General features: G+C 50.8%; 1 protein-coding gene across 6 annotated transcripts in view; it reads left to right on the top strand.

The window, feature by feature from the left end:
• The window catches only part of HRH2 (histamine receptor H2), a 49073-nt gene extending 33153 nt beyond the window's left edge, over positions 1-15920 (top strand). For 2 of the 6 annotated variants that reach the window (XR_014058496.1, XM_081506124.1), the window contains one exon: positions 13277-15920. Coding sequence is in view for 2 of the 6 variants with exons in the window: in XM_081506124.1 (XP_081362250.1) it covers positions 13277-13469 (193 nt within the window). In the remaining 4 variants the exon portion in view is untranslated. Of the gene's footprint in view, positions 1-2107; positions 2288-2865; positions 2932-13276 lie in introns of those variants that run through there. The other 4 variants (XM_081506125.1, XR_014058494.1, XR_014058495.1 and 1 more) reach the window with 4 other exon arrangements.
• Positions 15921-17377: the final 1457 nt, after the last annotated feature.

Raw genomic sequence — 17377 nt, 5'->3', positions numbered from 1 at the left:
CTGACCCTCCCTTCTGGCTCCTTCTGTCACAGGTCTGACAGGACTGCTATGCGGCTTCCGTCCCGGGGGCTGCGATGGGGAGGGAGGGGGAACCGTGCCTTTGGGCCTGCTGCTATCAGCTTTGCACCAATGAGAAAAGGGTGAACACACTAGGTGAACAAATTAGGAGAAGGCCTTTTCTCCAGGGCACCCAGCCCCAAAGTACATGGCTTGGCGAGCAGAAGGAGGTCTGGATTTCAGCCCTGATACCCTCGTGCAGAGAACAGAGTCACAGAGGGCCTGCACGCCTTCCAGACCCCTGGGAGAAGGCAGGGTGGAGGGCAGGGCTCAGCAAGCCTCTCCTGCAAAGGGCCAGACAGGATAAGCAAGTTAGCTTCTCGGTGCCCGTGTTCTGTGGTAACCACTACTCAACCTGCTGCTATAGCAGGAAAGCAGCCCCTGACAATACATAAATGAATGGTGCTGGCTGCCTTCCAATAAAACTTTATTTATGGGTGCCAAAATAGGAATTTCATATCATTTTCACTAGTCACAAAATATAATTCTTCTATTCACTTTTTTTCCCACCATTTCAGGCTAGTGTCTGCCAACCCCTGTGTACTGTGCTGTGTTTAGTAGCTCAGTCATGTCCGACTCTTTGCAACCCCACGGACTGTAGCCTGCCAGGCTCCTCTGTCCATGGGGATTCTCCAGGGAAGAACACTGGAGTGGGTTGCCATGCCCTCCTCTAGAGGATCTTCCCAACCCAGGGATTGAACCCAGGTCTCCCACACTGCAGGCAGATTCTTTACCATCTGAGCCACCAGGGAGGCCCAAGAATACTGGAGTGGGTAGCCTATCCCTTCTCTGGGGGATCTTCCTGACCCAGGAATCAAACCAGGGTCTCCTGCATTGCAGGCAGATTCTGTACCAGCTCAGCTACCAGGGAAGCCCGCCAACCCCTGGGGTGGGGGAAAGGTAAGGGTGCTAGCATTTACTGGCTTTGTGACTTTGGGCAGGTGGCTTGCCCTCTCTGAGTCTCAACTTGCTCATCTGCAAAACGGAGATAAAAATACCTCCCTGTGAGGATTTTGATGAGGCTTAGCACCAGTTGATGCAAAGTGCCCAGCACAGGGTAGGTGCTTGTAAATGGTAGTTTTTCTTTCTTTCTTTCTTTTCATTTCTTTCTCCCTTCCTCCTCTCCTCTTTCCCTCCCTCCCGCCTTTCCTCCTTTCCCTCCTGTGGCCACCCTGTAAATGAGCAGCTGCAAAGTCCAAGACAGGCTCTGTGGACTTGTATCTCAGCTGTGCCACTGAATCACTCAATTTGGACCCTGATCCTGAGCCTCGTGTCCGTTCTCTGAAAATGGGGAGGCTTGGACCCATCTCAGGGGACCATTCCAACACTAATTATATATAAATGCTTAACAAGAGAGAGAAATTATGCCAAACCCCCAATAGTGTTTATGTCAAGAATCTTCTGGCAAGGGCGGGGAGGAACCTGTTTTTCATACTAATGAATTGCTCTGAGGATGAAGAGGCAAATTCAGTAAAACCTGTCTTTGTCACAGCCTGAGCTTTGCGGGCAGGGGGCATGTGCAGGTAGGGGTGCAGATGGGGTGCAGGACGGGGCTGCTGGGAGGGCCTCAGCCTGGCAGACAGGGGACCTGACTTTCTTGCTGCCTCTGGCACAGACAGCTGTGTGGTCTTGAGAAGATCGCACCCCTCTCTGGGCCTAGGCGTGCTCTTCTGTGAAAGAGGGCTACAGCTCCTAGCAGCTGTCACTGCTCCCAGCAAGACAGCAGTGGGTCACAGGCAATGCCGTATTCCTTAAACCCACAGCAGCTGTTTGTGGCAGCGTCGGGGGACTGGGGCAGGGTGTGCCTGAGACCCACTGGGCATTTTAGGGTGTCCAGAGTCCCCGAGGCTCCCCTGGGATGTGAGGGCCATTCCTTTCCTGCCCGTTTTTGTGCGGAAAAATGGGGGCTCGGGTTGTCCTAGCTCCGCAAACTGGCAGGTGGCTGTGCTTGTCTACATCTGCGCGTGTGGAAGGCTGCAGCTCGCAGTGAGGACCGCAGGCACTGGGACTCGTGGGCAGGCGGATGAGACTCAGGCCTTCCTCATTCCAGGACTGAGCACATGCCATTGTCTTCTGGAGATGGTGCCTCTGCGTGGGCAGTGGGACACTTCCCAGCACCCAGAGGCTTCAAGGAACTTCCTCTTTCCACACTGACTCGGGAGACACAGAATATTTATAAATACTTCATCATCATTGAAATGGAACGTGCAAATTAAAAGTCAGAGAGAAACAGCAGTCATGGGGCCATCTTCCACATGCCCTGAAGTCACTCTCTGGACTCCCTTTCTGTCTCTGTGAGCAGATGTGGTCCTAGGATCACAGCGACAAGAGGATCCATGCATGGAGTTCTCTAAGACAGGTCTCTGTCTCAGGGCTGCTGAGTCTTACTGATTCATCCATTCACCTGCCCTTTAGAGCCCCTGCCCTGTATGGTGGGGGAGGTGGTTACAGGGGGTGCAACTAATGGAGCTGTCAGATGAGCTGTCAGGGTACAAACACGTGGGATAAGTGCTGGGACCTGGCATGTGTGGGGGCCAAGAGGGCCCCGGGGGGCCCAGCAATTGGGCAAAGCCTCCTGGAAGGGGTGAGGGCTCAGCGGACTCCTGAAGGACAGGCAGGAATTTTGTAAGCTGAAAGGCGGAGGTTGGAGGTGCCATTCTAGGCAACAGAGGCTGGCGGTGGGGGAGGAGGGGAGAGAGGGACTGGGATTCACAGGGTCTGGGAAGTCAACCAATGGGCTTGAATAGAAAAGGTACTTCCTTTTCTGAAAAGCAGGACTGATCACCCCAGCCCCTCCCTCCTTTCCAGGGCTGGAAGAAGGACCAAGGGCATTAATGTCTGGCCTAGGACAGAAGCTTAAAGCACAATGCTGAGGTATAAGACTCTTCGTTTCATTCTGCTCTATGTGCCCATAGGCCACCACTTAACAGATGGTGGGAAAACGTACATTTTCCAGGTCAGGGGATCTCAGTCACTTCCTGCTGTAACCATGGTGACTTTGGAAGTTGAACCCCACCAATGTAAGAGTCCCTTCCCTGCCCACTCCTTCCCTGCAGGGTAAGCTAAGCTCCTGGAGGCTGTCTGGCCCCACAGCATCCGTCTTCATCTGTGGCGCCCATGCCATGCCTGAGCCCAGGGGACACAGCTGGCCTGCTCCAGGCCCCCCGGCATTGCTGAAGGCCAGCCACATCCTCCCATGGGCCTTGGCCTCCACTACAGGCCCCCACACCACCTGGCAGGAAGGCCCCCAAGGCCCAACCGCATGCTGAGACTCACTGTAGGTCTGGGGGATTTTAGGGGCCTTCTGCACCCCCTTGGAGGCAAAGGAACTGGGGTACAGAGCTCCATGAAGCCTCCTCACTGCCATGTCTGCAGGAGACCCCCCCTCACCTCACCTCCAATGAGCATTCTGACCCCAAAGGAGGGGCTGGGGACAGGGCCCACTCTAGCAGGGAACTGACGCCCAGCCTCCTCTCTGGGGGGGTCGGGGAGCTGCTCTTAACAAGGCTCCCGAAGGCCAGATGCCCGCGGACCCTCTCACATGGCTCTGTTTCTCTTCTGGATCGTGGTCTGAATGGTGGGAGGGCCAGCCCAGGTGAGAACCCATGGCAAGCCCACTGCATCTCCAAACAGCGTCCCCTCCCGCCCTGCCAGAGACACGAAGCCCACCCGACACAGCGGCCTGCAGTCAGCAACAGGCTGCCTGGGGGTGATAACCAGTAACCCCGCTGCCCTGCCAATGGCTGAGCCTGGTAGCGTCTGATTGCCTGGGAGCTGGTTGACCTCAGGCAGGTTACCTCTCATGCCTCCGTTTTTTCAAGTGTCAAATGGGGATGTGGCAGGTACCCACTTCAAATGGGAGTTACAAGGGTTCGAGGAGAGAACAGACACACAGGCCCAGAGAACAGGGTCGCCCACAGCCGTCCACTGGTGGGGGAGGGTTTGCCTGAGGAGCCTGGAGACAGGCCAAAATGTTCCTCTATGTTTGCATTTTGCCCTTGTCTAGGCATTATTTTTGCTATTATAAGCAACCCTGTGGTGAACATCTCCATGCAAGAACATTTTGTTTCTTTCAGATTATTTCCGTAGAAACTGAATTTCTGGAACAGGAATTACTGGTGAGAGGGGAGGGATATTTTCGGCCTTGTTACACGTTGCTTAATTGTTTTCTAGCCTGGCTGTGCGGTGCGGGGGAGGGGGTCACTGTCAGCCACTTCTGACCATGCAGCAGGGAGGGCCTTGGAGCTGCTGGGAGGGGGCCTGACAAGGACAGAGGGCATCGTCAGCAAGGAGGAGAGGCTCTGCCATTTAGGCTGGACAGGAGTGAGGGAAGAGGGGAGCAGAAGGGGCTGAGGAGGAGCCATCAGGGAGCCCACATCCAGGGCTTGAGCCCTTCAGAGACTAGAGAATGCACAGCGTGCGAGTTGAGAGTTTCACTTTATTCGGGCAAAATGAGGACTGTAGCCTGCGGGACAGCATTTCAGACAGCTCTGAGAAGCTACTCCAAGGAGGCAGACGGGAAAGCCAGTATGTACATGATTTTGGTGAAGGGGTTATACATCAAACAAGCACATATTTTTTTTTGCAGAAGGTTTCTGCTAGTCACGAGGAGCACTTGTCACCATGAAGGATTTCAGGGCTTTCTAGATATGAGGAGATGTAAGAATTAGGCTCATAGAACCGGCTCCTGAAGCTATCTATCTGAAGACCTGTTATGCCAGTTTTTCCTAGGGCACAGAGTGCCCCATTGCTGCTCTCCACCCTGAACTCCTTCAGGGGCTGTTGAAAGTCAGCAGCTGCAGCTGCCCATGGTTTAATCCTTGTAGGACGTTCATGGCAAGTGCCAATTTGTAGTTGACAGAAGCAGATAAGTCTCAAATCTAAAGGACTGACATGATGGTGCCAGGACCCAAGCCTGGGATGTAGTGCCCTACTGGCCTGGAGCAAATGGCTTCCTCTCTGAGCCTCAATTTCACATCTGTGAAATGGGCATGACCCTTCGCCTGCCTCCCAGCAGGGATAGAATGAATGATAGGAAATGACTTCGAGATTGCCTCGGGTACCGTGGGTTCTTTGTCCATGAGCATCCACTGGCGTGAGTTGAGGGGGGGAGGGCAGCGTCGGGGGGTTAATTCAGTTTAAAAAAAAAAACTCCAGTTTCAGGATGCGGATTGAGCAAGCCGGGCAGCCTCACGTGGAGGTTACTGAGGGTTGGAGCACCCGGGCAGGGTGAACACCGGCTCCCCTCAGGACTGGGGAGATCTGAGCACTGCACATTGGACGGGGAGGAGAGCGCTCTCTGAAGCCACCCCCACTTATTTGCTGTGCGAGTGACTGAAGGGTTTTGGGAACTTCCTCAACTGTTGCGGATAAGAGTATCATAGTATCATAGTGTCAAACATATCACACGGATACTATGAGAGTTCAGTGTTAAGGCTGACCTGTGATTACTCCCATCGTTTTATTATTCTGCCACCTCATTCATCAGCAAAGAATGGGTGACACAGAGGCAGAGGAAGGGCTGAGCAGAGGTAGGGCTTGCCACGCCTTTACATGCCTTGAAGCAGCAAATCCAATGTGCTATAACATGCCCAGCGCTCCTTACCAGCCGTGTGACCTCAGATGAGTTTCCTAACCTCTCTGTGCCTTTGCTTCCTCCTCCATCAAATAAGGTTGATGTGCGAATTAAGCTGAGGTGGATGTGTGAATTAAACTGAGCTGCTATTGACAAAATGCCCAGAGCCGGGCCTCGTGTGCAGCAGAAGCTCAGTCGGCCGGGCCTCGTGTGCAGCAGAAGCTCAGTCGATGGTGGCTGTCATCTGGCTGCCCTCAGGGCCCAGAGCACAGGTTTCGGACCTCGCCACTGTGGCACAGAGCCCTGTTCCTCCAACCACTGGCTGTGTGACCTTGGTTAGGTCGATTGCTTAACCCTACAAAGAGCCGGTCCCCTCCTCTGTAAAGATGTGGGTCGTGGGCCCCCCATGGCACGCAAACTCACAGTAAGTGCTCAGGGTGACTGTTGGCTGAGGGCCTTAAAGAGGACCCCATGGAAACCACCAGAGCCCTGCCCGAAGCCACGGCTGTCCCAGTGGGGGTGCACGCCCCGTACCAGAGGGGCACACTCCCCGCCCCGCCCCTGGGGCTCCTACACCCATGGCAGGTACAGTCACACTAAGCCATGCTGTCAGCAACTCCTGGAGACCAGCCAGGCCACATGACAAGCTGAGACCATACTTTGGTCAGTTCAAAACACTCCCCAGGCAGAGAGCCTTTAGCGGCGCTTGGGTGCCTGTCAGCTCCAGCAAGGCCAAGCTGTTCTGGCCGCTGAATTCCTTTGCACTCCCCTCCACTGCAACTTCAAGTTCCTTTTTCTCCAGCTGACCTAGACCATTCCAAGTTCTCAGAGTACGACCCACGACTCGTGCTGCCTCCCTGGGCCTCGAGAAACTACCCACCTTTCCAACACACCTGTTCAATTTCCACTCATTGCCCCAGACCTGATTCTAATGATACGTGCTCCACGACACCTCCCCAGACCCCCAGGGCCAGAAATGGCTGCTGTTCCAGACCGCCCTGCCCACGCCCACTTACTCACACTCTGATGCATACACTCCCATGCACACTCAGGCACTGGCATGCACGCTCTTGGGTGCACACATGTGTGTTCACACACACATACCCACTCACATCTTTGAGCAACTTGAGACCAGTGACCTTGCCCTGACCATCTCTGCATCTCTCATATTAGCTCTCTGTCGTATTGACTTAATCTGGCCCTCAGAAAGGGAGTGGGAAGGGAGCAGAGTTGGGAGTTGAGAGCTGTTGGTTCACATTTCAGCTTTGCTCCTGAGTAATCTGGGGGCATCACTTACTCGCCTGGAGCCCCAGTCTCCTAGTCTGTGAAGTGGGACACCTTCACTTACCTTGGAGTGCCACTAACTAGAAAAAGAATGCCAAACACCCCACTCAGGACCCAGCACATGAGCATTCAGCAAAGGCTTGCTTGTCAATCACTTACTAGTCATTCACCAGTACAACTCACGGATGCTGGCTATGTACCAAGCCGCCCGGGGTTGTGAGAGTCACTACCAGCCCTTCCCTTGAGCTCCTAGTCTGGTCCCAGGCTGTGGCCCGCCAGCATTTAGGGGTGTATGTTTTGGGAGGTCTGTAATCAAGATCGCTTTCAGGAGCCTAAAGTACCCTGACCCTCACTGTCCTTTCCCTTGCCACAGGAAAAAAAAATACAAAGGGGTAATAGTTTGTGACTGTCACTTATTATCTCAACTTAGTCCCGGGGAGTTCTATGGATGTCTTATCTGTAATGAAAATGAACACTGTTTTTGCAAAGCTCCTGCAGGAAGCCTTTGCCCCCAGCTTGCTCGTGATGCTTGAAGGACAGAAAGAAAGCTCCATCTGTGGATTTAGTCTTGAGCTCCCACTACCCTGTCCTGGCCCTCCACCCTTCAAAGCAGACTCTGTGTTTACTTCCAGAAAATTATGAAAATGCACTGGGAAAAAAAAAAAAAACAGTTCTTTCATGAGCGAAGGGCTGAAGTTTGGTCATTTCAGCCATATATTGGGTAATACTGGTTTGTGACAGTAAACAGCTGAATGAAGATAACACTCATGGGAGTGGGCTCTGGTAACTTGGCATCCAGGAATTTCCGCCTCAACGCTTATTTTGGGACAAACAGAAATTAGGTCTCCTTGGAGAAGAGGGTCACCTCTGATTTTCGTACAAGCATAAGGCAGGGAGTCAGACACATGGTTTGTAGCTGGCTCCCAGGGTATTAGAGGATCACTTCCCCTTTGTAAGCTCCTCCACTTCCCTTTTCTCAGGAATGAGAGAGGACTTCCCAGGGAGCTGGTTCCCAGGATGTCGGTGAAACTGCCCATCTGAGAATGCTGGCTCTCCCAGGTGCTTGGGTGTGGGATAAGCAAGGGCCTGGGTTCAGGGATCAGCCCAGCCTTCAGCACACAGTCCCTCAATCACCACTCACTTGGTGACCCTCAGGGCAAAGCAGCTCATGGCTGTACCCATCGCAGGAAAGAAAGGAGGAGGGAGAGGAGAAGAATCTTCTAGAATTTCTCAGCCTTTCCCTTCTCCCAGCCCTTCCCCTGGGATCATGCCCATTTCACAGATGAGAAGATGAGTTGCAGCAGGAGGTGGAATTGTCTGAGACTGACAGCAGGGGAGAATGCAAGACTCCAGCTTCCAAATCTCACCTTTTGGCCCAGTCAGCCCCACACAGGGCTGGTGTCCAGCAGGGACTGGCTGAAATGCTGCCTCTCGGCTCCGAGGTCCTGGCTCAGACTGCTCTTCTGGGCTGCTAGTAGTGGGAAGGTAGCAACAAGACCAGCACGAGACACCACACAGGGGGCTACAGGCTGCCCCGCAGCCAGGAGATGTGCTTCCGCCCATCTGTGAAGTTGGAAAGTCAGGAGACAGGAGCATCACTGTCTAAACTGAGACTGATTTGGCCCTTCATTCATTAGTTCACACACACGATTGAACCCCTGCTATAAACTTGGACAGTGAGGTAGACGATGACAGATCCTACACCTGTCTGTAGTCTGGGAGATAGACAGGTAAACTGATCGTTAGCAAAAGAAGGTTAGTGTCTCAGCAAAGGGGCTCTAGGAGGCAGGAGGGAATCAGTAACTTTGGGAGACAACTCCCCAGAGGAGGCTATGCCTGAACAGAACTTTGAATCACTCCAAAGTGCACAGCAAGGAAGATAAAGGAATTTCAAACAATGGGGATGACATGCATAAAGGGGTAAGTATTTACAAGAAATAGCAGATTCTCATATGGGCATGGTGGTTCTGTGTGATAATTTGTACTATAAGAAGTAGAGGGTAATGGGAAAGGGCAGTGACACTCATTGTCTGCAGTCCTTACAATAGTCCTGTGAGCTTGCTACTATTAACATATTTCACAGATGAGGAAACCGAGGTTCAGAGCAGGCCAGAGCAAGGCTTCTCACCGAAACTGAGTCCTGACCCCTAGTGGCTGAACATATTATAGTGCCTACCTACGTGAGAAAAGATGGAGATTCAAAGGACATATCTTTTGGAATGCTATTAGGACACTTAAATGCCAGTAGCAGAAAGCCAGTTATAAGAGGCTGGGATTGGTGGAGGTTTGGAATTGGCTTAGAACTGAAGAGCTCAAGAGTAGCTTCAAGGTGGACTCAGTCATTCAAATCTTATCATAAATTTGTCTTTCTCCAGTTCACAACTAGTTTCATCCTAGGCTGCTTCATTTTCAGTTGAAGTCTCCCCGGGGTGCCACCAGAAGCTCCAACTTACATCTTCCCACCTTAGTACCCACCCTCCATGCAAAATATGTCCCTTTCTTCCTGTTCCAACAGAAAGTTTTAGGCTTAAGTTGCATTGACTGGTTTGGGTCATATCTCTACCGCTGTACCCAGACCTGGAGCCAGGGCAATGAATAAGAGGTAAATCTCACCTCACCCACATGGATAGAGTAAGGGAAGTTTGGATCCCAAAGAAGAATCCAGGTACCATTACCAAGAGAAGGAGAATTGATGAGGGGAAGGTAAAAATGAGATGTTTCCATAAACTGTTACTGAATTATGTGCTCTCCTAAAACCCCATTAATGTCTTCTAGCTCCAAGTGTCAGGGCAAAAATGTGCCATGAAGGAATATTAACCCTACTAGGATCTCTAGACATGTGTAATGTAAGAGAGTCTACATAGGATGGGAATCCAACTTCTTTGGCATGGATGGCAAGCTATGTAAAGGCGGAAGGGCTCCATGCCACCAGACATTGTGAAGTTAAATATGCATGGTAACAATCTTTTATAAGAGGATAGAAATTCTATATGGTGAGGAGGAAACAGAAGGAGAAAAAAAGGCTGTTTAAAACAGGCAAAAAAAAAAAGGACAGGAAATTTTAGAAAAGACGGGACAAATATAAAACACAAAATCTCATTGAATAAATTAGTCAAAATCCATCAGTAATCATAGGTAATATAAGTGGAATAAGTTGTGGCAATTGAAAAAAAATGAAGGTTGTCAGATATGATTTTTTAAATCCAAACAAATATTTTTACAAGAGATAGACTTAAGGAAACAAAAGTGTAGAACGTATAAGGAAGGAAATATAAGATATACTAGGCAAATAGTAACCAAAAGAAATCTGGGTAGCTGTATTAATATCAAAGTGAACTGTAAGCAAAAAGGACTACTAAAAATAAAGATGTTCACTACCTTTTCAAAAAGATTCAGTTCACTAGAAGGATAAGAATTTTAGACCTGTATATGCCAAATAAACTCGCTTCAAAAAGTAAAATTGACAGAACTATAAAGAAAGATTAATCATTAGCATGAACAATATTAAGAATGAAAGGGAGATACTATTATAGATTTTGCAAAGATTAAGATAATAAGAACAGTGTGATCAATTTTATGCCCCAAACAAGGGAAAACTCAGATGCAGTGAACTAATTCCCAGCAAAACAGAATTTGTCAAAACTGACTTGGGAAGAAATAGAAAATGTGAATGATCCTATAACCTTTAAAAATAAAGTGAATGAAACACTAGTAGTACTTGGTTTTGCTAAGGAGTTCTGCCAAACACTCAAGGAACAGATCATTCCAGTGCTGCTCAGACTCTTCAGAGGAGAGAAAAGGGAAACTCTCCTGTTCGTTTAATGAGACCAGCAGAGTGTAAACTGAAAAACAGGTCTGCAAAGGGAGATCATAAAAATGAGAAACAACTCAGATGTCCATCAAAAGGTGAACAGATAAATAAATTGGAGTATCTTCCCATACTGGAATACTTTATGACAGTGAAAATGAACTACAGGTCCACATGTCAACACAGCTTAATCTCAAAAATATAATGTGAAACAACAACTAAAAAAAGGTAATACATAAAAAAAAACCCTAAAACATGATTCTATTTATATAAAAGTAAAATGCTGCCAGAACAACACAATGTATTATTTACCAATACATACATATTTGCTGAAACAAGTCAGAGGCTGGTAAATTCTGTTACTTAACCTGAGAGGTGGTTATGCTGGTGTGCATTTTAATATTCTTTAATATTTTAAGCCACACATATGTGTTTTTTATATAATCTCTTAGATGTATTTTATTTAAAAATATTTAAGGACAGAATCGCCATGTAGCAAAAGGATCTGTCTGAGTAGAGGAGTTATTTGAGGTGTTCATTTTCTTCTTTCTGTTAGTCTCTATGTTCTGAATCTTTTACTGTGAACATGTGATACTTCATAATCACATTATTTTAAGGGATTTTTAAACCTTTTAGGAGAAGGTAGGTAATTTCGTAGCCTAGAGCTATCCTGTCTTCCATAATTTCACTAATCTCAGTGAAAGTCATTTTATCACACTTCAGGCTCCGTCTGGAATGTTAATCCAAGGTTAGATCCCTGCCTGCTTGGTCAAATATGTACCCTGCTGGCATGGAGAAGAACTGGAGCCTCTGAAATGCCAGGGGTGTGACCTTGACGTCCAGGTGAGAGTGGGGCTGGCCAGACCCGTGGCGAGAGGCTGGACCCTGAGGCCTCCAGCATTGGCTAAGCCAGAGCATGCCAGGCGCTGAGGGAGGCTCGGGTGTCGGCTGTGTCCCTGTCCACAACGTCTTACAGAGTTGAAGCCGTATCTGCAGCTCCGCTCTGAAGGACTCTAAGAAGAACAATGATGCTCTTCTTTCTCTCTGTGGGGAAGGCAGTGAGTTTGATTCCTCTGGTGGCCAGAATCCCATAACAGATGATGGCTAGAGCTGAGGCCAGGCACGAGCTTCAGTAAGACATCCAGAGAGGACCTGGTCTCAGGACCAAGCGAAGGCTAGCTCCCAGCCTGACACTGGACGTGGAAAGCCACTGCTCCAACAGCCTAGGCAGGGAAGCAAGAAGCTAGGTGACAGCCGCTGCCTTAGACAGAGCTGAAGCCAGATTTTGTCCTGCCCTGGAGCTGCAGAGACCCAGGCAAGTCTCTAGGGGCGACGGGTGAGCCAGGGTGGGCCAGGACTTGCAAGGACACCCCCGGAACCACAGTTGCTGGCAGATCCCCTTCCCTGTGCAGCCCATGGTCCTCTCCCAACTGTATTATGTGCACTTAAGATCTCTACACCCCTGGCTGTTTTCACCAAAATAGATTGATAGGACTTTATATTATCACCATAAATGGAAATGCAGTATCACTTGTGGAAAATGGAAGTGCTTGTGAACACAGAAACAATGACACAAGACAATGCCCCCCAAGTCTGTGCAGATTTCACTGCCTGATTAAAGCTCTGAGCCTGCCCTTGCTCCGGGTTATAAAGGGAGACCTGCATGCTGGGTGCTGAAAAACACAGGCCCGCCATGTAGAGCCATTCTCTCTTGACCTCAGAAGGCTTGAGATAAAAATGATAAAGGAATTCTTACTCACTGAATGTAGTGGAAGGAAAAAGCAGATCAGCCATCCACATTGCAGCACGCAATAGGCAAAGGAATTTTGTATACCTGGATGTGGGGGACATCCTTTCTGAAAATGTACATCAAATACTTTGTTAAAACTTTGCCTCCCAAGTGTTTGGCTAACTTTCCTTCAATGACCTTCAATCAGCTTGACTTAGCAGATATTAACTGAGGACCTACTATGTGCCAGCCACTCAGTAGAGGTTTGAAAGGCAAGTTCCTTGCCTTCAGGGACCACACGTTCTAATGGAGAGTCAGACGTATTCACAACTGGTTTTAATGCAAGGCTGAACAAGTCTTTGTGTCTTCTCCTCCCAGCCTTCCCCCACTCATGCAAAACAGGATGCAGGTATTCAGGAATCATTTTACTCAGACACAGAAATAGTAAACATTCATTGGGTTCAAACTCTGAGCCAGGCAATGTATGGGATACCTGTAGACATATTTTATAACACTTATCCTTTCAAGAATTGGAAAGGTGGTTATCTTTACCTCTGCTTAGAGGGGTTAGGTAACTTGACCAAGGGTACACAGCATGTTAGAAGCCAACTTGGGAGTTGAAAGCTAGTCTCCTAAATGTTCCTCCGTGTTGGAACCCCTGTTGACATAGGAGGTCCCCCCACCCCACCCCCTCAATTCTGTCCCATCTCACCCCACCCTTCCCAGGGCCCAGATGAGAAGAAGCAAAGGCCAGAGGCCGGGTCTACCCACTGGCCTTGCTGTGATGGTCACCTCACCCTGACCTGTGCTTGTATCTCCCCAGGAATCCAGCACTGTCCCACACTGCGTGCTCCAGCAACCTTCTAAGCTGCTGCAAGAGCCTTTGGGTGCTTAGGTTCCTCCAGAGACACATGGGAGGCCCCTGGGAGGAGCAGCCAGGGGCGCCACTGTCAGAGGAGCCGCCAACAACACCTGCCCAGGAGTCGGTGTGGACGCTGCCCTCCGAGACTGTGTAGACCCGGCCCCAGGATGCTGAAGATAACTGCTCCCCATCACCAAGATTTGACTCCTGGAACCACTAAGGACCCCAAAGCCCCACAAACCACAAGGACACACCCCAGCTTGAGTCTGGGGACTCCCAGAGCACACAGCGAGTGGGTGCTGGGGTCCTCTGGGCTGGAATGGAGCTGGCCTGCCCCGCACTGGGACTCCCCTGGGTCCGGGTCTGCCAAATCCCAAGAGTTCAAAGCTCACGTTGGTGCTGGCCCTAAGTCACCAGCAGAGACGGCGGGACTCCTGAGGACCTGTGTGTGTGCAGAAACACGGGTGCCTCTGGGCACCGCAGAGGGTGTTGCCATCCCACTGCTCTGCGGGATGCAGGGAGGGAAGAAAAGGGAAGGGAAGGACATCGATCTTTAATGAACACCTTCTGTGTGCCCGGTACTTCCCCTGCGTCGGCTCACGTAGTCCTTAGTACGCGTGGCAGGGATCGCCGATGTCACTTTACAGGGGTGGAGACAGGCTCAGAGAAGCATGGGGCCACTCAGCTAGAAGGTGCGTCTCACACAGGACACTTGAGAATCGCTGTGGAAGGAGGGAACAAACAGACAAACAGGAGGATGGGCAGAAATCCAGGCCTCCAGCCTGTGCTATTCGCCGGGACACTACCCTGCCTCTGCAGAGAGGCCTCGGTACTTCCTTGACTCAGCCGACCCTCCTGCAAGCGAGGCTCAGATCCCGAGCCTGGGGGGGCGCCCTTCATGCTGCACTTCTGACTCTCTCTGGTGCTTTCCATCAGGAAGGAGCAGCGTGGAGCAGATTTGCTGGGGAAAATATGAGGGGCGACAGGGAGGGTCAGGTTAGGGGGACGGGGAGGGGGACCCAACAGGCCCAAGTCAGAAAGTTGGCCCAGCCACGCCCTCTGCTGGAGGCGGGGGGACCTGCGGCGGCCTCCTCCTTGGAGCAGCCCCTTACTCACTCTGCCCCGGGGGTACAGCTCCCCTTTCCTACTTTCAGGGTTGTTGAAGAGACCTAAGGAGGTGGAGGAGATGAGGGTGTCCATGGGCTCCCCTCATTGACCACTGCCCCTCCCTGAGCCCCCCTCTTCCCCTGGTTGCAAGACCCCCTCCTGGGGTCCCCTGCCCCACCCTCTCATGCCTTTTCAGTCCCCCTCCCCAGCCTTCACATGTGGCCATTGCCCAAGGCTCTGTCCTGAGTCTTTGCCTCTCACGCCATTCCTCACTCTCTGTGGCCTCATCTGCACCCCCGAAGCTACCAGGAGACTTACCTCGGAAACTCCTCACAGACGTGTACCTTTCAGGTTCCTGCTGGAAGCTCTCCGCTGTTTCTCAGCCTCACCTGGAGCATGTCTGCCACTGCACCCTGACCTTTGCCCTGCACCTGCTCCTCCCCCAGGGTCCCCCTTCTCAGACAGAAACCCTACCGTTGGCTTCAAAGGTCCTTCTTGGCCCCCCTTCTCCTGGCTCCTCATGTGTCTCCACCTGCCCTGCCCTCACTTGGTCCCGCTGCCATCCCCTCCATCAGGAAAATAGGAAAGCTTCCCGGATTCCCCACTGACCCGCCCCTCCCTCGTCCACGGTCTGTCCTCTAGCCAGAGTGGGCTGTGCAAAATGCAACCCCGCTGAGAAAACCAGCCCGCAGGCCCCACACGGTGGGCCCTCATGTGCCCTCCAGCCTCCTCCTTTCCCCCCGCCCCCAACCTCTTCACCTCAACCCCACCAGCCTTCTCCTTTGGGTTTGTTTATCTCGCTGCTCCTTCCAGCTGTGCCACACACAGAGCTGTTTCCATCACTTGAAAAGCTGCTCTTGTCCTTTCAGCCACGGGATCTTAGCTGAAATATTACTTCTTCAGGGAGTCTTCCGGAGTCTTCCTTGACTGTCCCTATTGGGTCTGGCCTCCCACCGCACCCCTAGAACCGTCCTTGGAAGCCGTGGGCATGCCTGTCATGTCTGCATGGTTCCCTGACCCTGATTCTGCCTGTTTCTGTTGACCATTGTGTGTCTAGCTCCTCGGAGACTGTTTGGCCCACGTAGTGGGAGCTTTAAGCAATTTACCTGCCAATACACCTGAAGGCACGTTTTGCCCCAGTGTTCCCCAGAGATGCTCAATCTGTTGGCTGGATTCCTCTGGAAAGCTCAGAATCCCTCTCTTGGAAGTTTTCCCAGGAATCTGAGACAGGTGGGTCTCTATGTAATGGCCCAGGTAGATGGAGCATAAGACGGGTCTGGCTGATCACAGACTCGGGGTCAGGGCTGACGTCAGGGTGCCTACGTGCCACCGGCCACTGCAGATCTTTTTCTGAGCTGCCCCATGCTCCTGAAGACCTCCCGCATCCCCTGCTGGCTGCAGAAGTGGGGCGTGTGCTGCACAGAGGAGAAGCATCTGCACTGGGCCCCCAAATCCACATTCCGTGTTATCATGATGTTCCAATAAAGCTATCAAAACAGATGCTGCCTTGTGGTTTTATTTTTTAACTTCCTGGTGAGGAAATACTCCTCAAACTTCATCATACAGTGTGTCTTGATTTAGAAAAAGAATTATGATAAAATGTTGGGATAAAAGCCAACTGAGAAATTGCCTTGAAAGGTAAAAGAGTCCTCAGGAAAGGAGGTCTTATCTTGAAACATCATGTTAGAAATGAAGAACAGGCTGGTCAGAAGTTACGATCTTCATCTGACTCACCTAGTGAGCCAGGTACATGGTAGGCACTCGATCAGTGTTTGCGGAATGGAATATTTCTGAAGTTGTCAGATTCGGTGATGCCTTTGTTAGGTGGGAGAGAAACACATCTTTAAAATGGAAAACTTGTCAATCAAAGAAGTCTTCTGCAGTGGAGAGTAAGTGAAGTGCAAGTGAAAAACCAGGTCAAGGATTCTATGCAAGGAATGATTCCCAAAGGCACTCATGAAAGGGTTTGGAAAAGGAGGGCGGGAGCAGACCAGAGTCCAGGTCACCACTGGAAAAGAGTGGTGTCAGCAATGAGTGGTGTTCGCTGGGGTGGAAGGAGGAGGCTGTGGAATCCTGAACCTCGGGGGCCTCACAGAAAGATGCACCAAGACATACCTTGATGAATTCCCACAGGAAGCAGAGAAGAAATCGTTTGAGTCATCACAATCAAAGCTTACAGGAGATGATCTGCCTGAAATGGATTTTCATATATTTCAGAGCAGAGAAGACAAAGTGTGTTAAAGGGTCCTTGGGGAAGATGAAAGTAGCAGACCGAGGCAGTCACTAGCTAATGTCAAACAGTTCTATGTAGGCGGTATAAAGAGTGAGGAAGTGTCTGCTGAAGGAAAACTGTGTGTGTGCTGAATATTGGGGCATTTTATAGATGCCCAGCCAGGGCCAGAAGCCTGGGGACCACAATTTCCAGAATCTCATCCCAACAGGTTTAGATTGCACCAATGGAAGTGGAGGAGAAGCAAAACCAGTGTTGCTAAGTAGTCCAAGGAGGGAGGGACAGGAGGAGGGGAAGGAGGCGCTGGGAGGCTTGAACACGGCTGTGGGTCATGGAGCAGAGCAGTTCCAGATGGAGCTGCATCCAGAAACGTTGTCTCATCATAGAAGAGATCTTTCTGAGTCCAGCTTGGGAAGGGGGTGATTTCTCACAGCTCCGTCATCCACTTGTGCCTTTTCTACCATACCCTGTGGGGCATCCTTCACCCCCAAGAAGTCACAGCAGTCCTCCTAGAGATGCCTTACCTCCACTCAGGGCAAGCAGAGGCTCCCTTGGCTCACCATGGGTTTCCCACGAGCTTTCCCAAGCCTCATGTTCCTCCTTGGGCTCTCTGTGGAGGACAGCAGACTTGTCCAAGTCACATCACTGGAGAAAGACTGTATCATTTCACAAGAGCCACAGTAGTGCTGCATGACGAATGTCCACAAACACTCTCAGCATATGAC

This window comes from Giraffa tippelskirchi, chromosome 7, assembly GCF_054371585.1.
Source record: "Giraffa tippelskirchi isolate mGirTip1 chromosome 7, T2T-mGirTip1v1.2.pri, whole genome shotgun sequence".
In the NCBI taxonomy this organism is placed as follows: domain Eukaryota; kingdom Metazoa; phylum Chordata; class Mammalia; order Artiodactyla; family Giraffidae; genus Giraffa; species Giraffa tippelskirchi.
This window is presented reverse-complemented; position numbering and strand designations above follow the sequence as displayed.